At 43.8% G+C, this 23,448-nt stretch overlaps 1 protein-coding gene across 2 annotated transcripts in view; it reads right to left on the bottom strand.

The window, feature by feature from the left end:
• LOC122934016 (gastrula zinc finger protein XlCGF57.1-like) overlaps nt 1-23,448 on the bottom strand; it is a 46,261-nt gene that overhangs the window by 9,661 nt on the left and 13,152 nt on the right. Inside the window, exons 2-3 of one of the 2 annotated variants that reach the window (XM_044289141.1) lie at nt 14,985-15,112; nt 13,870-13,972 (exon numbers count right to left, since the gene is read on the bottom strand). In XM_044289141.1, the coding sequence (XP_044145076.1) occupies nt 13,870-13,972; nt 14,985-15,112 (231 nt within the window). Of the gene's footprint in view, nt 1-7,601; nt 7,739-13,869; nt 13,973-14,984; nt 15,113-23,448 lie in introns of those variants that run through there. The other variant, XM_044289142.1, reaches the window with a different exon arrangement.

Below are 23,448 nucleotides of genomic sequence, written 5' to 3'. Positions count from 1 at the left end.
TGTGCTGCCTTATTCTTTCTAGATCTTAATTAAAATGCACAAGTAGGAGATCTGATAGTGAAGCACTGCGGACTTAGGGTAAAAACTCAGACATTTATTATATTCACAGAAGGTAAAACCTCACGCGCATATCATTAATAATAATAGAACCACAGATCTTATTCCAGAGTCCCGTGACCCTTTTTTAACATTGCTTTTTCAGTGGTTAGCACTGGTGCCTTGCAGCGCTGGGGTCCTAGGTTCAAATCAGACCAAGGACAACATCTGCGTGGAGTTTGTATGCTCTCCCTGTTCTTGCTTGGTTTTCCTCTGGCTACTCCAGTTTCCTCCCATACTCTAAAGACATCCTTACAAGGAACTCAGATTGTTAGCACCACTGGAGACAGCAAACAAAGATAATGGGCCAGATATATCATTAGGCAAAGTCACTTTTGCGGAGTGGAAAAGTCGCAAAAAAGTCCCAAAAGGCTAAAACTGCGCACAAATTTGTGACTTTTTTCTGCTCTGCACTATGCTCGCCAGTTTTCTGAAAGTGGGCGTGTTTTCGTATGTAAATGAATCTCTAGACAGATTTACTATTGGGACTTTTTTAAAAAGTCGCAAAAAAGTCGCAACTTCACTCCAGTGAGGACCATGCTTATCTTATGATACTTTTTAATAGAACATGCGACTTTTTCATAAAAACGTGCGACTTTTGTAAAGCTGCTTACTGACGGATAAACTGCTACCGTCAAACCACATTTATTACAGTCTTAAAGGGGTGATCATAAATCTGACTTGGCTAAAACTGACTTTAGCCATATGTGAAAGTGGAGTGAGCTGTCAGAGTCGTGATAAATCTGGCCCAATGTCTGTAAAGTGTTGAGGAATATGTCTGCACTATAAGCGAGTAAAATAAATAAAGAGCATAATTGATGCATGTGACACACTCAACAAGTTAATACTCAAATAGAAGTTGATGCAAGAAGGTTGTCTTGGAGCTCTCCTCTTTAAAACACTTTGTGGTAAAAATAAGGCAGCATGGATCCAGTAAAAACATTCTGTGTATTATTGAAGAGCTCTACTTCAAATAGGATCACACAAAGCGAACTATAGAAAGTAGTGTATTTTCTTATGATCCTGAGAAGTTGTCTACTATACTAGATGCATGCACCTTGATATGACAGCGTCCCGATGTCATAAAGTAGTTATTTCCTGAGGTGGATGCATCATCAAGGGTGCCAAAACAGTCTTTACTTAAAAGTGAATTCCTGGAAAGGTGCTCACCTGCGGCTTCCTCTAACAGGCTTTTTCCTTGGCTGACAAAAATTATTCCATTGGTAACATTGCTCACAATTTAAGTTAGCCCTTGAAGAATGGCATCATATGCTGGAGGGTGCCTGCCACCCAGTCATCGTCAACCTCAAGAACCTAAGTTATCTCCAGTCAGTGGAACATCTCAACCCTTTCCAAGCTCAATGGTGATTGTTCTTGCTCAATTTACAGCTTTAAAACATTACATGGCAAGACATTTTTTCTTGTGGCCAGGAGGAAGCAGGCCCTGCTTTAGACATTTACAGGTGGAACTCGAAAAATTTGAATATCGTGCATTTATTCTAGCTAATTAATCTATACCCCCTGAACAAAGGGTACCTCAAAATTGTGACTTTGGGGTTTCATAAACTGTAAGCCATAATCATCCAAATTATAACAGATAAAGGCTTGAAATATCTCGCTTTGCATGTAATGAGTCTCATATGTTAGTTTCACCTTTTAAGTTGCATTACTGAAATAAATGAACTTTGCATGATATTCTAATTTTTCGAGTTTCACCTGTAAATTAACTTTGCTTGTATAAGGGGAGATCAAAATCTGCTATAATAATTACAACAAAGATAATTAGGAAAGACAGCACAAGATGCAACACAAAAGGGGAGGGTCCTAGTTCTGGCAATTATGCATTAGTGTAAAAAGAATAACAAAATAAAAGAAGAGTAGAAAAGCTAGCTAGATTATGAGAAGTTTGTGCGTCCACTCTATTGTAGAGATCTGACTAAAGACTTGAGTCAAAAAACCAAGCAATCAGAAAAAGTAAAAAATGGGAAGGAACAGGAGGAAAAAAGAAAAAACCATCTCAAGTCAAGCCTTCAACTAACTATGATATAAGGGCGAGTCTCTAAATGAAACCCATGGAAGCCATAAGGAGGTAAATGTGGAGTATGTACCTGTTTCAGAGGGCATCATATCCTCCATTATCATGATCCTTTGCAATTCCTCGGCCCAATTCACCCTAGAAGGTGCAGTTGAAGACTTCCAAAATCTTGGTATCACCAATCGCAAAGCCACAAAACAGCGAAAAATACCCTTTTTCAGGTGGTGAACAGGGCCTGGGAACATAAACAGCAATGCGACTTCCAAGGATATAGAGAAGGAGACATGAAAGAGCTGGTTATATAAAGCAGTTATATCAGTCCAGAGTTGAAAGATCCTGGGACAGGACCACCAAATATGTTTCATGGTCCCAACCTCTGCACCACATCTCCAGCAGGCTGAGCACGAGTGATATATCTTATCTGATCTAGACGGTGTCCGGTACCATGGCCTTGTCCCACTCCTCTGTAGAATAAGGACTGCCATTGGACTTCCATGCACCAAGAAAGGAGGGGCACTGGTGGTCGTCCCTCCTAGGAGCAACCCATACATCGCGGAGACCAAATGTGTGGCTGGGAAACAAGACAAGCAAATCTGCTCAAATGGTAAAATTGGACGGGCCAGTTTCTCACGGGTGAATATGGACCCTACCCAGCTGCTCAACTGGTTATGGACAAACCAAGCTCCTCTTGGGATAGTGGCATTGGGATAAAAGAAGTAACGGGGCCTTAACCGAACATCTAGGCATATTTGCATCAGAAATAGCCCCTTATTCCTTGAGTGCCCCAACAGCTCGCCCAAGTGTAGCCCCATTTCAAAGTTATTATTACCAAACAAAGGTGTCATAGGACCCCTTGGACCTGCAAGAGTGTAAATAAGTCTAAACTTATCCAACATCTAATGAGGTAACGAAGAAAAGTTGAAAGTGAGAATAAGTCACCTTTATCTTGCGAGTCAAGCCAAATTAGGGACCTCATGTCACGGACTTTGGTGTGCGCTGTGACACTTATGCCACGCTTGCTGTTGCCTGTGGCAACGTGTTGCTGTTTCAGCATGCGAGGGCAGTGTCATGGCCTTTGTGGCATGTGCCATGACATGGTTGCCTTGCATTAAGAGGTGACCTGCTCCCTTATCCTTGTGTTCAGGCCTAGTTGCTTTCCTTATCCCCCACTCATCGTACGGTGGGGGGTTTCCCCACTCCCCACCGTGACCTTATGTCCCACTAGGAGGCCCTCACTCTGGGAGATGGAACATGAAGACCAGGAGCATAACTCCAGCACACACCATGGCTGGAGTACCACTCACTCCTGGCCTCTAGCCCCAGGTAAGATGAAGCACCTAATGACCACACCCAACAAGGTGGTTAACCCCTCCAGCACCGAACAGAGGAGGAAACAACTGAAAGGGGAAGTGCACACACCAGCTTAAACATGCAAGGCAACCATGTCACGGCACACACCACAAAGGCCATGATACTGCCCCTGCATGCTGAAACAGCAACACGTTGCCACAGGCAACAGCAAGCGTGGCATAAGTCTCACAGCGCACACCAAAGGCCGTGACACCTCAGTGGGAGGAAAGACGTATATCAGCTTCCATTTGCACCCACAGTTTGGTAGCCCGGTGTAAGTGGAGATTGAGCATAGCAGTTAGGACCGTAGCTTTATAATAGAGGGAGAAGTCAGGTAGATAACAGACCCCCTTCTCCTTCCTCCTGTATAATATATTGTAACCTACTCTAGGGTCCACTCCTCCCCAAACAAACTTAACAATCAGTTTTCTGAGGGTGACGAAGAAGACCCTTGGCAGTCGGATCGGCAGTGCCTGTGCTATATACAGAAACCTAGGTAGGATATCAATTTTCACAGCATTTATCCTGCCAAACCAAGAAATCGGTAGACCAGACCATTTGCACAAATATCTCTCAACGCAGCCCAGAAAAGCCTGATAGTTCAACCAGAAAGCCCGTACGAGGTTTGCCAGGAGTTTCACACCCAGGTAGGTAATATAATCTGTACACCATTTAAATGGGAAGGATTCCTTCAGATGAGAGGCTTCAACCCCTGGGATGGTAATGTTGTGGAAAAATTATTGTTCGCAGTATGGTCACCATCTATCCTATGGAGATGCGCAGATTCGTTCGTATTCGCATCTGCGCAGAGACTTTCGCACGATGGTCTGGTCGTCCCAACCTGTAGCTGATTTGTGCCCGGCCTGGTATTACTGCAGAATGCCAGTGTCATGGTGTCGGCTGAGGCGGGAGGGATGGGGACCGTCGAACAAAGGTTTCTTCATCCACGAGGATAAGCGCGGCAACAGAAAGGGTGCGAATAAGTGTGCGAACACGCAAACATAAGATCATTCATATCTTCGCCAGCCAATCACTTCATACCATAACCTGTCCCCCTATTGGTCATGATTGTAAGACCGCCTTCCATCTTCTGGTATAAATAAACTTGCCTAGCTGTTGGAAGCAGGCACATTATTGGATCCTACTTGAGAATGTCTCTGTCATGTTATTTTGGTGGAATTGCACAACCGGTCGTTTTCGGTTGTGAGAACGAAACAAAGGAGCAAACGGCGATATCAGTTGGCGAGCACAGTTAGGGAGCTAATTTTTTCCCCCGTTATCAGCAGAACTTAAAAGAGACACAGCAAATGGGTAAAAGAGCAGGAGATTATGAATAACCATGATTGTTCTCAAGTAGATTTGACTCTTTTTAAGGCCTGGGCTGCAATGATTATGATGCTGATTCTCAGCAACCACTTACTTTTAGTTCATTAGTGACACACAGCTGAAATCAGAATTTATGTCACTATTTTGTACTGCCGTCAGTGAGAGGATCATTTAGTAAATTATCATGTAATCTCGACGTAAATCTCCCCCTTGCCTCTGACAGGTGTTAACCCTTTGAGGACCATAAGATTACCGTCATCATTATAAAAATAATTATATTTTTTTCTTTTTAAGAATGTATTTGAACAATAAATAAAACAATTTCCACACTTGTGTCATTTTTGGGGGAGGAGTTATGAATACGGGACAAATGTGTCCCTATGGTCCTCAAGGGAGACAAGGTTGCAAGCATTGTCTGTTTCTGGAACTTAAAATTTATTTTACAATCAATTCTAAAGAAGGTCATAATAAATTAAGTCAAATTCTGCTACTCTTAAAGAGGACCTTTCACTTGAATAAACTATGTGAACTGAGTATGCTGCCATATAGAGCGGCGCCCGGGGATCTCACTGCACTTACTATTATCCCCGGGCGCCGCTCCGTTCTCCCGTTATAGGCTCCGGTACCTTTGCTCCTTAAGTTATAGTAGGCGGGTCTTCCCTTGTCCTGTGGGCGTCTCCTTCTCCTAGGCTGCAGCGCTGGCCAATCGCAGCGCACAGCTCACAGCCTGGGAGGTTTTTTTCGACGAACTTTGAAAGCTCTATCACACTGGGGATGAGTTCTAGGTAACATGTCCGCATTATTTGCAAAGTGCAAAGCAGAGCGAATTGCTTCAAATCGAGCACGACTCATTGAATTTGCTATAAATGGTACCTAAAGATCTGGCTGAGTAGACCAATAGTCTCTGTTCGATGGCAGAACATGATACCCCATAACAAGACATATTCCAAAGAAGGCTCGAAGCTCATCTGCATTTGTCTGGAATGGAATGCCCTTCTGTTTCATATAAAGCTCACTTTGCTCCACAACGAGTGAGACTAAAGTGCTGAAATCAGATGCTTGTTCAAAGACTTCAACAGCATCAATATCTGCAGAGTCATCTAATTTCAAGTTCACTTGTCCATAGTCATATTCAGTAGTGTTTGTTAGGACTTTAGTTGCTCCCCTTTTCCACCTAAAGTCAAAACCAGTGATCACTGACTGAGTTTTTGAACTAGATCGCGACTTTTTCGGCAGAGGCAGTTGCTCTCCTTCTTCGGAGTTCACTGCTGACGTCTGAAGTGTACATTTACGTTTTGGTAAGCCATAGAACATCAAAGGTTTGACAGGTAGAGTTGTACAAGCTAGGTTTGTGCTAGAGCTGGGTTCAGTTGATGATGAAGGATCAGGATGCTCTATGATCACTTTCTGGGTAACACTGTCAACAGCTTCAAGCAAGAAACTCTGATCTTCGTCATCAAGAGTGAGGTCCTCTTCATCACTGTGGTCGGCAAACAACAGCCGTTGTATATCCTCTTCACGTATTGTAAACAAGCGTTCACGCCGTGCCACCGTGTTCGAGGCCTTGCTAAGAACAGATAGTGACGACAGTTAGTGACTCTGCCACTTCATATAGCTGAAGAAGTGAATGCTTTCCTTCAGCTGCCTCCTGATGTACTGCTGTAATTAGATAATAATACTTGTGTAATGAAAATGTCTCCTGTACAGCACACTTCAATCATACAGCAATGGGACAGCACTGTCCAACAAACATACCTTTCTCACTGATGGCTGACTGACTTCAGTTATACAGAATTTCTTTGTGCTGCATCTCCTCACTCCCCCCTCCCTTCTTCTCAAATGGTTACAGAAGTGAGTGTAGCACATTATCTTGTCCCACTTATTCTGTACAAATTAGCTTTTACTTTCTAACGCTGCTATTGCTTAGCATAGCATTAGCTGTATGCCTGTGTACATCTAGTGTCATGCTGAATGACAGTTTTATCAGTTGCTGTTGAGTTCCAAGAGGTAAAACTGTACAGTAACTGGAAAACTGCTTTTTAATTGACGGTCCCTAAAGTTCCACAGAGCTCAGATAAAGCACAGGCTGAATGACTTCTATACCTGTCCAAAGTTATTTGATAAACAACTCTGCATAGTGGCGGGGTTTCTTTAAGGTATGGTCCGTTGAGGACCATAGGGACATATGTGTCCCAGAGCAAAAAATGTCAGCCAAATTGGTTCAAATGATAAAAACTCTCAAAAAACTATTTGTTGTTGTCAAACACAAGTCTATCAACAAATATCAGATGATCCAATAAAATCTGACTATTTAGGTCACTTTTTATGGAACGCCAAAAGAGGAAAGCATTTTTTAAAATTTCGCACACTTCAGTTTCTGTAACTAAGCCATTTCATGAAATAAATGGCAAAAAGCTAGATCCATTTGTCGATAAGAATATTTTGACTCAAACCAAAAAAGAAAAAAGTATTTTAAGTTCTTAATCAGATAATACAGACAAATTAAAAACATGGGACAAATACGTCCCTTGGTCCTCAAAGGGGTGAACCCAAGGAGCATAATATAGGAGCATGGTCTGACCACAGAAACAAATCCAGTGAGCATTTCGGTCCCCATCCAGTAAAGGGTGGGAAAAAAAACCATGATCTATTCTGGTATAACAGTTGTGAGCAGCTGAATGAAAAGTGTAATTTCTTACTCCGGGATGTAATACTCTCCAAAGATCTACCACCTCCATAGAGTAGAGAAATCTCCGCAGTGCACGGGTCGCTACCCTAGAGACCGACAACCTACCTGAGGATGTATCGACCACCGGGTCGAGTACCATATTGAAGTCTCCCCCTAGGATCATGTAGGAATTCTTGGCAAAGGTTACCAATCCTCTGAGGACTCACAGGCCAAACTCCACCTGACCCTAGTTTGGAAAATACAAGTTAGCAACAGTAAATACTCAGCCGGCAATGTCTATCTTGAGAAATAGAAACCTCTCCTGAGGATCACATTTTGTTGCTAAAATATTAGGGTTAATAGTATGGCGGAAGCCAATGTATACTCCTTTAGATTTCCCTGAGGGGTTAGGACAGTGCACCCACTTCGGATAAAACCTATGCTCACATTTGGGGATATTTGAGGACCTGAAATGTGTCTCCTGAAAGAGAACTATGTCTATTTTTTTTCTGCTTCATATACTGAAATATCTGTCTACATTTTTCAGGTTTGTTCAACCCCTTTGTTATTTTAATGCAAAGGGTTAAGCTAGCCATGTCTAAAATAATACAAAAAGAAATAGAGGATCAGCAGAAGGCGGGACCAACATAAACTAAGTACGGAACAAAAGAGGAAAAAGGACGACACCACTAGGGACAAGGCAACATACAATAACATGAAAACTGGACAGAGTGTTCGGTGCCCTCCTTCCCCCACATGGCACAACACTTTGGGCTTTAAAGCCCAAACCAGAGCTCCTACGAACTCTGCTCTGGGTTTTCTATCTGGGGAATTGGAAGCCTCTGACTTGGGTGTCCAAGGCTCCCGCAATATGAAAATAACTATAACAGTATATCACTATACCGAAAACATAACTGTTTAAACAGCCTATATATAACTGGTGCTATAAAAACACCATCAGGGCAAACACCTTGTAGGATTGAAAATCCCACAACAATGATTAGAAATATCTCTTGCAGCAGACAGAGAAAAAACAGATTAAAAAAAGGAAAGATGAAAAACATAAGCAAGAAAAAGAACAGAGCAGATAGGGCACCTGGAGAGTAGCAGTAATACGCATTTGTGATAGTAAAAAATAAACCGGTAGATGTCTAATAGACATACTGCCCCCATTTTAGTAAATGTCCCTCAGGTGTATTAGATCCCCAAAAATGTCCCATCTTCAACTACATCACCCCTCAGGAGCCAGAGTCAGGTGAGGAACGAACCCGGAGCTCAGCATGCGTGCTGTTCACAGAGCAATAGGCAAGCCACACACCCCATTTATCCACATTTAAACATGTGTCCCATGGACAATGCTACTAAGTGCGTGTCCTGTGCAATGTATGCATGCCTTAAAGAGCCATTTGAGGGTGAATACATTTGCACAGTTACAAGCATGTTGCATATTTGGAAGCCCAGATTCTGGTTCTCAATGTGCAGCTTGCAAAACACAGAAGCATTGCAGACCTAGAGAGGGGCTTAGACCTCAGTGTGCAGGCACTGACTAGGGTCAGTGAAATGGAGGTGAGTGGACAAGGGCAAAAGCAGGACTATGGGGTCAGTAGTTGGGTTATTGTTATGAGAAGGAGAGGAGTGCCATGGAGGCTAGCCCTGAGCTGAAACAGTGAATATCTCTGTTTGGCTGATATTAGGGATGCAAGCCTAGGGCCAGGAACACTGCAGCAGGGCATTGCTCCTACCAACCAGGAGGATAACTGCTGTAGGAAGGATGGACAGAGGAGTGCAGCAAAGGTCAGACAGATGCTGGTGGCAGGGGAGTCTATTATTAGGCGGACAGACAGGGTCATCTGTCTCCGCAATCATGACTGCTGAACAGTGTGTTGACTTCTGGGTGCTAGTGTTCGGCATATTGCGAATCAGATAGACAGATTGTTAGATGGGGCTGGGGAAGACCCGGCAGTTATGGTACACATTGGTACCAATGACAAAGTCAGGGGTAGAGGGAAGGTCCTTAAAAAAGATTTTTGGGAACAAGGAGAGAAGCTGAAGTCCAGGACCTCAAAGGTAGTGTTTTCAAAAATACTACCAGTATCATGCGCATCACTAGAGAGACAGCGGGAGGTTAGGTAGTTGAATATGTAGTTTAGGAGCTGGTGAAGGAAGGGTTTGGGTTCATGGAGAACTGGGCGACTTCTCTGTTGGGCTATAGCTACTAGAGAGGGGTCGTTGATCCAGGGATTTATTCTGCCAAAAGTCTAGCAAAGTAAGCAAAATGGAGGACCTGGAATGTATGGTACTAGAAGAACGCATAGATGTAGTTTGTGTGGCTGAGACATGGCTGGACTCTTAACACAGATGGGATATTAATATTCATGGCTTTACACTCTTTAGGAAAGACAAAGCCAATAGTAAAGGCGGTGGCTTGTGCCTGTATGGCTGGGTGAGTATGGTGAAACCTTATGGGTGGAATTACAAAAGGAAGTAGATTCTGAAAAAAAAAAATTATACTTGGTGTGATCTATAGACCATCCTAACATCACAGAGGAGATAGAAGTTCAGCTGTATAACAAAATAATGCAGGCTGCACAAGCTGGTGAAGTGGTCATAATGGGAGATTTTGACTGGGGTCATGGTTCTGCCTCAACTACAAAAGGGAGAAAATGTCCCAGCTTAATGCAGGAAAACTTTATTAGCCAGTTTGTAGAATCTCCCACTAGGGGCCATGCTCTGTTGGATCTGGTACTTTTTAACAATGCAGAGCTTGTTGGAAAAGTTACTGTTTGTGAAACACTAGGTAACAGTGATAAAAATATAATTATATTCCCCCTGAACTATAAAAATCAAACTCTGGCTGGGAGAGCAAAAACACAGAATTTTAAAAAAAGACAATTTTCCTGGGTTGAGGGCAGCATTTAAGAGCATATACTGGGAGCAGCTACTGTTACATGATAATACTATACTATACTAATACTATACTAAAGTATAAATGGCAGATCTTTAAAACCACTGCAAAATATATTCCTGTAGGTAACAAGTATAGACAGCTACAATTACCCCCCCCCCCCCCATACAGCTACAGTAAAAAGGGAAATCAATTACAAAAAGGGGCATTTAAAAATACAAACCTGACAAATCAGCTGTAGCTTTGAAATAAAAAAATAAAAAATAAATCTGCAAAAATACTAAATGAACAGCAAGTGGTAAAAAGGAGCAATACAAATCCCTAAAAATCTTTTATATATGAATGCTAAAAAACCAAGGTCAGAGCAGGTAGGCCCCCTAAATAATCAGAGCAGTGGTTAGGACCCCTTGCCATGCTGAGAAACCGTGACGTGGTGCATGTGGGCTCCGATATCTCCATGACTGGAACATATTGGCGAAAGTCTCAGCTTTTAATACCTTTATTCATGTCTTGCCAGCATAGTCAGTGTTACATCTGTTTGGTGCATTTTCTCTCTCTGTGTTTCATATGATTGCTACATTCTGTGTAGTTTGCTCTTGTGGTGCATGTGGACCGCGTCGATATCCTCCATTGTATGCATATTTTGCTGGGGTTAGTCGATTACTGCGGTCCACATGCGGTCGGGCTGCTCCCCTAACTAAAGACACGCTACAGTGTCATGGGCTGAGCAGCTCCTCCAGAATTGCCACTAATTTTTTTGTTTTTCATTTTCTGCCCCTAAATAATAGTATATCGGGGATAGTAACTGAAGATAAGAAAAAGTAGAGTTAATAAATAGTTTTTTTTTAGCTCTGTATATACAAAAGAACAGAAATTAGCTGATATCTGTGGTGCCAGGGCTGTTAGTACACCCAGTGATATACTGAACTGGCTAACTGTAAATATGGTCCAAGCTAAGTTAAATAAGGTAAATGTGAACAAGATGGATTACACCCAAGAGTTCAGTTATTGATGTGCCCCTGTTCAAAATGTTTAGAGATTCTCTAGGCACTGGTACAGTGTCAAGTAATAGGTGCAAGGCAAATGTGGTGCCCATATTCAAAAAGGGCTCTAGGTCCTCTACAGGTAATTATAGACCAGTAGGTTTAACTTCTGTTGTGGGAGAAATGTTTGAAGGACTCATAAGGGACTATATACAGGAGTATGTGACTGTTAATATCATAAGGGATAACCAGCATGGGAAAACCAAGGACAGACGTTGTCAGACTAACCTGATTTGTTTTTATGAGGAGGTAAGTAGAAGCCTGGACAGAGGGGCGTCTGTGGATGTAGTGTTCTTGGATTTTGCAAAGGCTTTTGATACTGTTCCTCATAGACACTTAATAGGTTAAAAGAGGTCTATAGGCTTGAAAAGTATAGTTTGTAATTGGATTGAAAACTGGCTAAAGGACAGTGTCCAGAGAGTTGTGGTTAATGATTCCAGGTTATTATAATGTTCAGTGCCGATGCCCTATTATTTTATTTTATTAATTAATTAAATAGAGAATGGGATTAATAGCACCATTTCTATTTTTGCAGATGACACTAAGCTGTGTAGTACTGTGCAGTCTATGGAAGATGTCCAAAAACTACAAGCCAACTTGGAAACAGGGGCGTAACTACCATAGCGGCAGACCATGCAACTGCTATGGGGCCCAGGGCAAGAGGGGATCATCCCCTCTTCTACTGAGGGTGAAAACTTGGTCAGGACTCTTCCATCTAAAGGAACAACTTTTAGCACATAAAGCAGTGAAAAAAAATAGCCCAAGGAACATTGAAAGGGGTTTAGGCGGAAACCCTTCTGTCCTGTGTGGGGGGCTGGTTCGATCCTTGCCATGGGGCCCTTACTTCTCTATGTATGCCATTGCTTGGACACTAAGCGATTGGGCATCAACTTGGCAAATGAGGTTCAATGTGGATAAAGGTAAAGTTCTGCATCTCCTTGCTTCATATGTCCTAGGAGGGGATGTAACAGAGGGTGAGGCACTTATAGAGAAGGATTTGGGTGTCCTTGTAGATCATAGATTAAACAGCACACAATGTCAGTCAGCTGCTTCTAAGGCTAGCAGAATATTATCATGTATTAAATAAGGCATGGACTCACGAGACAGGGATTTATTATTACCACTAGAAATAAGCGAAGTTTAAAAAAAAAATCCATTTGGCTGCTTCGCCAAACCTCGGTAAGAAATTTTATTTGTTCCGAATTACTTTGTCACGATCGTATTCTACTGCATCGACCAGGCGCAATGATGGGGACTGGCGATCCCACTGCCCCCCCATTATTTAACCCCTCAATGCTGATTGCGGCATCTGAGAGTCACATTCAGCTTATCAGGGGGTTAAAAGAAAAAAATATATACACTCACCTCATCCATTGGCTGTAGCGGCCATCTTGATTGAAGAAAACGCGTCAACTGGGGCGCACGCTGCCGTGAGGACGTCATCACACTGGGTGGACGCGGTGACGTAATAATTTTAGGAAAAAGGTATTCATTACCACGAAGTGCCAGGAAATTCGGATTTGAGGCAAAACTGCCAGGAACAGTGGGCAGTTTAAAAAAAAAGCTTAGATGAATTCTTAAAAGTAAATGACCTTTAATGCTTATGAAAAGGTGTAGAAATCTGGGTCTCATTCCCCTTTTTTTTTTATCAAATCCCCACCTATCGCTTGGTTGAACTTGACGGATTCATGTCATTTTCAACCGTATTAAGGATGAAGAAGTTTACTATTCGCAGATTCGGGGCTCCACCTCAATTTTCTCGTGGGGACAAGGTCTGGCTTTCCTCAAGAAACATCAGACTCAAGGTGTCCTTGTTCAAGTTACAAAATCACTTCATTGATTCTTTTAACCCGTACGATAACGTACCTGTACCTGCCAGCATATTAACCACTTGTATGCCGCAGTCAGTAGGGATGAGCAAAATGATCTTCGCATCCTAGATCTGAAGTCGCTTAGCACAAAAGTTCTGTTTAATGCTGTACAGAGATCCGCTCATAACTATGATCTAATAAATGATGGGAGAGACGTCACCCCTGATAGGGCAAATATTCGCACCCTGCGGTGATGTATACTCCCCCCCCCCCCCCCTCTTCCTTCCAGGGGACTGATCAGGGTTGACGTCTCTCCCATCATTTATTAGATCATAGTTATAGATCATAGTCATCTCCTTTATCCAGCCCAACTTGTGCTCACAAACCTCTGCTGGCTTCCGGACGTCAGATCCTGGCAGTGCAAAATCTCGTGCAGGCGCAGAAGACCCTGTTACGTGGCATCTCCTGGGCATGCATCTACACTTGCTGCACATGTAAGGATCCTGGTGCCAGAAAGTACAATATGTGACCCCCCAAACTGCCACCACTACCTGACTATGGAATGGGTAGTCAGTAGGCAGTGAAGGAGCAGAATCTGTGAGTCTTCTCTGCTTTATGTAGTGGTTACTACTCACCTGGGTGGTTATCGGTGGGAATGTCCTCTATGATCTGCTCATCACTCCTCACATATGTATCTTCAGCCTTAATATTGTTCAGATCTTTACCCAGGTTCAAAAGCTGTGAAACAAATATTGTAAAAGTCAGCAGACTGATTATTAATTACCACAACAAAAAATAATGAAATGACAGCAGCGGTCCATGCCTATAGCTCCTCTCCTTCCTGCTGGTGGGCACGCCTGCTGCCTGGTTTACCTGCTCCATAGCTTTAGGGCTCCAGTGGTCCAGTCCCACAGACATCCCTCTCTCCCTTCCCAGTGGTCCCGGCTGCTGGAATAACGCTGTCCTCCCACACAAGCTGAGGCCTGCTTCCTGCCGATAATGACCTTCTCTGCCCATAGGTCATGTGTGCACACACTATCTCTGGCTCTTATAGGGCCGGCATGCACGCACTCTGATCTCTACAAGCCATGGAAAGGAGCCTGATCAATAGGTTCTAGTATGCTAGTTTCATGCAAAGCTTGCTTGCCTGTTCTGTGTACAGACTTCTGCCTGACTTCTAGATTGGACCCTTTGCTGTCTGACCTGACCCTTGCCTGATCTCCGTTCTGATCCTGAGCTGCTTGCCCTCACAATGGACCATTTATCGGACTGCATGTATTCTGCCTTTCCTGACCCCGTGGGTCACCAGTCACTTGTACAGAAACTACTTCAAGTGCAGCAGCCTAGTGGTTCCCCTGCAACAAAGTCCACATCCCTGTACAGGGGATAAAGTGGAGGGAGGGGGGGTCACTTATATAACACACTTTGGAGCAGAATCATGTCAAATCTGTTCAAGAGACACAGTGGATCTACATGTGCCATGTTTCATTGTCTGACCCAAAAATATCTGCAGGTCTCCTGTATATATGTTTCTAATTGCTTTCTTATTCCAACCAGCAGTCTCTACACAGCAGAAAACTGAGAAGATCCAGACGACATGTAAGGTCTATAGTTAGCTGTAATCCTGTCATCTCTACCTTTCTCATTATAAAACACATAATACTGGTTTATAAAACAAGACTGAACACAAGATCTTCACACCCTTCTCCAGATAATAGGGAACATTTCATGAGACCTTATTTCCATCTACCTGATAATCATATGGGACGTTTTCATGTTCTTCTGAACCATCCTGTAGAGGAAGAGGACTAGGACATCTCTCATCCTGTAGAGGAAGAGGACTGGGACATCTCTTCAGCATTGTTCTCTCTTCTTTAACTGTAGGAAAAACATACCGTGACTGAATTCCAGTGGCGTAGCTATAGGGGGTCGCGACTGGTCCCCTAAGTCAGGGGGGGTCCACAGCATCCCCATTGCCAGTGGCACACTGCCAACTTCTGTATTTTGTGCATATAAGAGTGTCTTATAAAGCAAATAGTAGTGAGTCTTTCCAATATGAAAGTGTTCAATAGTCTACAGAAGGCAGGGGGAGCGATGAGTGAAGCACTGTACTCACCCCTCCCAGGAACTCTCCAGACTACACTGCACTTTCCAGACTTTGTACAGTGTCAGGGCAGACTGTGCACACTATGACCTGATGCCTGACGCGGTGAGTACGACCGCAGGAGAGACAGTTGAGGTACAGTAAGTTAATTTATTTATTTTATGGTCCAATATATGGGTCTGCCAAGGAGGTCTAAAAGAGGTCTGATATGGGGGTAGGGGGGTGGTCTGATATGGAGGCCTGATCTGATGTCTGATGCGTGGGGTCTGAAATATTTGTCTAATGGGGGTCTTATCTAGGGTCTGAAATGAAGGTCTAAAGGGGTCTGATCTGAAGTCTTAAATGAGGGATGTAACATGAAGGTCCGATGGGGGTCTTATCTGAGGTTTGATAGGGGGTGTGACCTGAGGCTATACTATGGGGGTCTGAGGATCTAATATGGGATTATGATCTGAGAATCTGATATGGTGGTCTGTTCTGAGGCACAACAAACGCAGGGACCTTTTAAATCTCAAAATTGAGGCCTTTTTTCTATGCACATATATTTTAACAACCATATCCACCTAAAGAAAAAAAGACACTGTACACCACCTACCAGTCCATCAAAATTTTAAGTAAGACATCACTACAATATCAGTTACTAACATCACCAAATACACCAATATGAGGTCTAAGTAAGAGAAGAAATTCATAGTAAAATATGAAACACATATATTCAGCAGTTTTTTAACCCAAAAATACTTCCCCAAAAAGTCGCACAGTAACCGCACAATAAACGCAGGTACTTCTTAATGCATTATTCTCAAAGCAAATATTTTTTAGATTTTACTGACATGATTTGCAACACAAGAGTACATCTATATCCGCTGCACAAGGAAACACTATGATACAATGAAATACTATAACATAACATTTCCTCTGACATGTCTAAAATAAACAACATCTTAAAAAAAACTTCAGTTGCTAATGAAATCCAGTCCATGACTTCTAGTCAACCCAAACAAAATTAGGGTAACACCCCCTTAAAGAAGACTACACATAAACCCTCACTTGCTCCGGACATATCACTATTTGACCACTGAGGAAGGGACTAGAAAGTGTCCCGAAACGCGCCTGGTCTGAGGAAGCAGTGAGGACTATAAAGAACACAGGGATTTGAACTAAAAACTATTTGTTCCAGCCAAAGAATACACGGCGCAAATATTACCAACAGCTGTATTCTTCAAATTCCCTACAGCCAACAAGACTGGCCAATCAGGAACCCGGAACAGTGTGACATCAGGCTGCATCACTATCACGTGGAACATCACATGGTAAGGCAAGTGATCAGGTGGGACGGCACACAGGTCCTTGCAGGACGGAGGACAACTCAACAGACTGAAGAGTGGTAAGGTAGATATACCCTTTATTGTCCATCCGCAATATAATATATGTACTTCAATACTGATAACGGCTGTACCCAACAACACAGACTGGAAAGCCAACTTGTGAATTTCTTTCCAGTGAGTTGAAAACCTATCAGGAGAGACGCTCTCTCCTTAACAGGCGGGTGACTGAATATTTGGAAACCCTGTGAATACAAGACCGAATATATTCTGCTTCCACAATTGCAGTTCATTTACATTGTCTCAAAACAATAAGGGTCCATTCACACGTCCTGTTTTTTTTCATCCTGAAAAACGGTCCGTTTTTTGCGGATCCGTTGTTCCTGAAAATGTTTCCGTATGTCATCCGTTTTTTGCGGATCCGCAAAAAACGGAAACATGTATACATTTCAATAATCAAATAAAGTTGTTTGGATTTCTTTGAAAAAAAAATTGAAGAAAAAAAAAAAAAAAAAAAAAAAAATTTGTTATGTGTTTCCAGGAACTGAATCCGCAAAAAACGGATGACATACGGAATGACATCCGAATGTCATCCGTTTTTTGCGGATCCATTGACTTTGTATTGTACCAGGATCCGATTTTTCAGGACAAGAATAGGACATGTTTTATATTTAAACGGACATGCGGAACGGAACAACGGAAACGGACAGCACACATTGTGCTGTCCGATTTTTTCCAGGACCCATTGAAAATGAATGGGTCCAGATCTGGTCCTGATCTGTTCCTGAAAAAAACGGAACAGATCAGGAAAGAAAAAACGGACGTGTGAATGGACCCTAATACTGTTTTTTAAACTTTGTTTTTCAGCTTCCTTTTAAGTGCTTTTATGCTATTCAAATTTTTGGGCATACTAATATATATATATATATATCTTCACTCATTTGATTATTTTTTCACACCATCCTTTTTGCACAGACTCTTAATCTATTTACTTCATTTTTTCATCACTACCTTATAGGACTGAACTAATGCATCCTGAAGGACCTGTGTGACCTTTTATTAAGGCCTCTTTCACACTTGCGTTGTCCGGATCCGGCGTGTACTCCACTTGCCGGAATTACACGCCGGATCCGGAAAAACGCAAGTGTACTGAAAGCATTTGAAGACGGATCCGTCTTCAAAATGCTTTCAGTGTTACTATGGCAGCCAGGACGCTATTAAAGTCCTGGGTGCCATAGTAGTAGTGGGGAGCGGGGGAGCAGCATACTTACCATCCGTGCGGCTCCCGGGGCGCTCCAGAATGACGTCAGAGCGCCCCATGCGCATGGATCATGTGATCCATGCGATCACGTCATCCATGCGCCTGGGGCGCCCTGACGTCACTCTGGAGCGCCCCGGGAGCCGCACGGATGGTAAGTATGCTGCTCCCCGCTCCCCACTACAGTTTACCATGGCTGCCAGGACTTTAGCGTCCCGGCAGCCATGGTAACCATTGAGAAAAAGCTAAACGTCGCATCCGGCAATGCGCCGAAACGACGTTTAGCTTAAGGCCGGATCCGGATCAATGCCTTTCAATGGGCATTCATTCCGGATCCGGCCTTGCGGCAAGTGTTCCGGATTTTTGGCCGGAGCAAAAAGCGCAGCATGCTGCGCTATTTGCTGCGGCCAAAAAACGTTCCGTTCCGGAACTGAAGACATCCTGATGCATCCTGAAGGACGGACTGTCCATTCAGAATGCATTAGGAAAATCCTGATCAGTATTCTTCCGGCATAGAGCCCCGACGACGGAACTCTATGCCGGAAGACTATAACGCAGGTGTGAAAGGGCCCTAACTTTGTTAAATTCACTGAACTTGTTGAAAGAACTTTTGAGCAATTGAATATCAGCTGCATTTTTGGGACGTTTTGATCCCATTCATTATTGACCATTCTTATTATACATTCCAGATTAACCCCATCCCATCCCAAATAACGACCACGATTTATCACTTTACCTTACCATTTTATTTACTTATTTTTACCTATTTTATTCTCAACAAACAACAAATATTTGAATCAATAATAATAAATACCTTTTAGTTTAAACCAAATGCGAGTGTGCCATCACAATTCTTCTTCTTTTTTATCACCAGTATGTGGAGCATTGTATTCTGGTCCACTGGGGCGCCGAGTCTCTGGACCTATTAGGTTCTGATCCAGGGACTCTGCACTCTATATAAATCCCCTGCTGGCAATACACCCTTACCAGTTATAGGTTTTCCTTTGCAGTGCTCCGGTCGCTGTTGGTCATGTCTTGGATTGTTGCTATTGGATTTGACTTTAGCTTTCCTTTGACCTCTCTCTGCATAGCGATTTTGTACTCTGTTTCCAGTCTGGTTTTGACCCTTGACTTGGCTATTTTGACTACCCTCCGTTCTGTGATTTGGTACAGTATTGACCTCCCGGCTTTGACCTTTTGTCTATACGACACTTCTCTGTGTGTTTATCCGTTTTAAGTTCACGTAGTGTGAACAGGTCCCTGCAGTTTTTACCGCAGGTGCTTGGTTTTGCTTCCTGCACTTACCAGCATAGAGACGATCCTACCAGTTGTGTACTTGTCGCTTAGGGCTTGTTCTGAAAGTAGGCATGGACAGCGGGTTGGGTGCAAGTTAGGGCTCACATTGTGAGTGTTTCCCTGCCTACGGTTGTGACAATGGAGTTTTGATTTGAGATCTGATATGAGGGTCTAATTTGAGTTCTGATATTGAGCTCGAATTTGAGGTCTGATATGGGAGTCTGATCTGAAAGGTAAGAGGCTATGTAAGGGGGTGGCACACATTATAGGCAGGTATTTTTTGCACTTGCACATATTAGGAGGCGTTTTTCTACTGGCACACATAAGGAGAAGTAATAGTACTGGGGGGCTACGTGGAACATGTTTACTAGTATAAGCACAATAGGGGAGCACTATTACTGTGGGGTGCACCCTGGCACAATATCAGCTCAGCACAATTATTTTTGGAGGACATTATATTAGCGTCAGAGTCACTTTTTGCTAGGTGCAGTTATTTTTTAGAGCACTGTGTGCTAATAATTATTGATCGGGCACTATCTGTCATGGATGGTGTTGCAGAAAACAATAAGTAACAAATAAAGATCCGACTGACTTGATCCCAAACTAAGGAACAAAAGGGTGAGCCGTATAGCTCTCCCTGACTGCTCAGCCCATGCAAAGATCTCTGTGATAGAAAGTTGCATGTCCACGTACCTAGACTGAGTGACACCTGAAAACTCTATAATAGTAAGGGGACACGACCACCGGCTCCCTACACTTAATACAGAGGGAGTCAGGGTCACCTAGAATCAAGCTAACAGGAAAACACAAATAAAGGGATAGACTTATCTAAGAAACCAGCAGTAGCAAACTTCTAGCAGTGAGCACAATCCAGGAAGTAGTATAAACCGCAAAGTGAGGCAATATGGGAGGGGATATAAAGGGAGGCAATCTGTCACAACCAGACAGCTGAGAAGCTCTGACAGAGGCCTTTCAGAACCTCATCCTTGACTTTCTTTGTTGTGGTATTCAGTTCCTCATCTCGTTAGCCTCTCTCAGCTGTCATGTGTTGGACTAATTGCTTCCCTTTAAATTCCTCCCCAGAATGCTTTTCTGGGCGGCTTATACTTCTTCCTGGAGTGTGTGTGCATGCTGATCTTGTTCTCCTGTCTGCTACAAAAGCTAAGGGTTGAACATTTATCTGTTATTTTCTGTTTGCTGGATCCCAGGTGACCCTGACTCCCTCCGTATCTTGTGTAGGGAGCCGGTGGTCGTGTCCCCTCACTATTGTAGGGTGCTCAGGGGTTATATAGTCAAGGTACGTGGATATGCAAACCTCCACCATTCGGATCTTTGCATAGGCTGAGCAGCCAGGGAAAGTGCCAGGTCTTCGGCAGGGGTCTCCCCTTGGTTCCTTAGTTTTTGGATCCAGCAAGTCATTTATGCATGTTGCTTTGCCTTGTTTCCTGTACACCGTCCGTGACATTATAAGCCGCCAAAACCGTCTCAAGCATGGATCCGGTTTCACTTTTGGCTGAACGCTTCCAGGGTCTTTCATTGGAGGTAGCTGATCTCCGTAAGACTTTTTCTCAGCTTCAAGTGACCGGTTCAGCTTGCGTTCATGGAGTTTGTTCTGAGCCTAAGATCTCGCTCCCGGATACGTTCTCCGGGGGTAGTGAGAATTTTGTGCGTTTTAGAGAGGCTTGCAAACTCCATTTTCGCCTTCTTCCCCATTCCTCTGGTGATGAGGAACGGAGGGTGGGGATCATTATATCGCTGCTCAGAGGTAACGCTCAGTCCTGGGCCTTTTCGCTGCCGGAGGGGGCACGGCCTCTCCGTTCAGTGGATGAATTCTTTTTAGCCCTGGGTCAGATATATGATGATCCGGATCGTATTGCTCTGGCTGAGTCTAGACTACGTCTATTATGCCAGGGTAAACAATCCGCAGAAATATACTGCTCAGAATTTCGGAGATGGGCAGTTAATACTGGTTGGAATGATGCTGCACTCCGAAGTCAATTTTGCCATGGTCTTTCAGAGGGATTGAAAGATGCATTTGCCTTTCATGAGAGGCCTATTTCTTTGGACTCTGCTATGTCTCAGGCCATTCGTATTGACAGGCGTCTTAGAGAGAGAGGAGAGATGTCCCCTTCCTGTCATACGCAGTCCCAGGACAGTGCAGCGGTCCCATTCTGTGCGCAGGGGTCTCAGTCGCCGTCAGCCCCTTCTGAGCAGGAGCCCATGCGGCTGGGGTTGATTGCTTCTGACAATAGAAGATTCAGCTCGCATGGGAGGGTTTGTTTTTGTTGTGGAGGTATAAATCATTTGGCAAATATTTGTCCCTCTAGGAGATTCGTTAATTTCTAACGATAATTTGTTTTCCCTTAGTCCTAACAGTGGCACAGATGGGGTATTCTGCCCCTGTGGACTGGTTAGGACAGGTGGAAGTTTAATGAAACATAAAAATAAAAAACACTGGCATGCACACGCCCTCCCTGCCCCCTATAAAGAGGGGCGTAGCCCTCATGCTGTTGTGTAGTAACAAGTAGACAAACCCATAATTAAAAAACAAGGGGGGGAAATTTGTGTGCCACTGTTAGGACTAAGGGAAAACAAATTATCGTTAGAAATTAACGATTCCCTTACGTCCTAACCAGTGGCACAGATGGGGATTTAGCAAGTAGAAACCCCCATGGGAGGGTCCTCATGCCTGGCGGAAGATAACACTGTCCGGCCAAATGAGGAATAACTATGTATTCTAGTATCCACTCTATAGTGTGAGATAAAAGTGGAGTGAGAACTCCAAGAAGCTGACTTACAGATCACATCCAATGGGATCGAGCTTCTCTCTGCAAAAGAAGTGGCCACTGCTCGAGTAGAGTGGGCCCTTACAAATTCAGGGGGCTCCGAGCCCTGAGACATATAAGACTCCCGAATTGCCTCTTTAATCCAGCGACTGATGGAGGGCTTAGAGGCTTTCCTCCCCTTATGGGTACCGGAAAAAAGGATAAGGAGGTTTTCATCCTTCCTAAATACCTTGGAGCGTTCCAGGTAAATCCTAAGACATCTCGCAATGTCGAGGGTATGGAGCCCTCTTTCCTCAGAGGAGGGGGATGGAGCCAATGTTGGTAGGGAGATCACCTGGTTAATATTATCAAAGGAGGGAACCTTTGGGATGAAGGTGGGTAAAAATTTGAGGAGTACCCGATCCTGCAGGAACTTTGTATAAGGCTCAAAGGCAGAAAAAGCCTGGAGTTCCCCAACTCGCTTTGCAGAGGTAACAGCCAACAAGAAGGTGATCTTCCAGGTCAGGAACCTGAATCCCGCCTCCTCTAGGGGCTCAAAGGGGGGAGATGTTAACCCCCTGAGCACGACCGATAAATCCCAAACAGGGATAGGTCTGATTACTGTAGGCTTTAATCTTGAGGCTCCCTTCAGGAATCTCTTGATAAGGGGGTCTTGAGAAACCGCTCTGTTGAGACAAGCAGAGATTGCTGAAATCTGCACTTTAAGGGTAGCAGGTGATAGCCCTTTATCCAGACCGTCCTGTAGAAACTGTAGGATCATCGGGATGGAAGCTTCAGCGGATGTTTGCTGATGCCTAGAACACCAGGACGAAAAAATCTTCCAGATTCTGGAGTAGGCCTTGTTGGTAGCTTCCGATCTGGAGTGCTCCAGGGTTCTCAAGACAGACCCCGATAGCCCTTCTATCCTTGGAAGGGACTGATCAACCTCCAGGCTGTCAGGTTGAACATTTGAAGATTTGAGGAGACCTGGGTGCCCCCCGACACCAGTACTCTCTCTGGGGGAAGCCTCAGAAATTGACCCCGACTCATCTGTAAGAGTTGGGTAAACCAAGCTCTTTTCGGCCAGTATGGGATAATGGCTATAACTGACGCTTGGTCCTGCCTGATTTTCATCAAGACCCTTGGTATCAAGGAAATTGGAGGGAAGATGTAGGCCAGCCTGAACCTCCATGGGATTGACAGTGCATCTATTGCCACCGGGTTGTCCTCCCTGTAAAGGGAGCAATACCTCTCCACCTTGGTGTTGAACCTCGTTGCCATGAGATCGATCTCTGGCATGCCCCACCTGAGCGTTATCTCCTTGAAGACCTCTGGATGAAGTGACCATTCTCCGGTAGGAAGACCTCGGCTCAGGCGATCCGCAATCACATTGTGAACTCCGCGAATGTGAACGGCTGATAGGTGGGTGAGGTTCAGTTCTGCCCAATCCAAAATCACCCCTATCT

Source organism: Bufo gargarizans, chromosome 4, assembly GCF_014858855.1.
Source record: "Bufo gargarizans isolate SCDJY-AF-19 chromosome 4, ASM1485885v1, whole genome shotgun sequence".
NCBI lineage: Eukaryota > Metazoa > Chordata > Amphibia > Anura > Bufonidae > Bufo > Bufo gargarizans.
The sequence above is the reverse complement of the archived record's forward strand: the minus strand, read 5'-3'. Positions and strand labels throughout refer to the sequence as shown.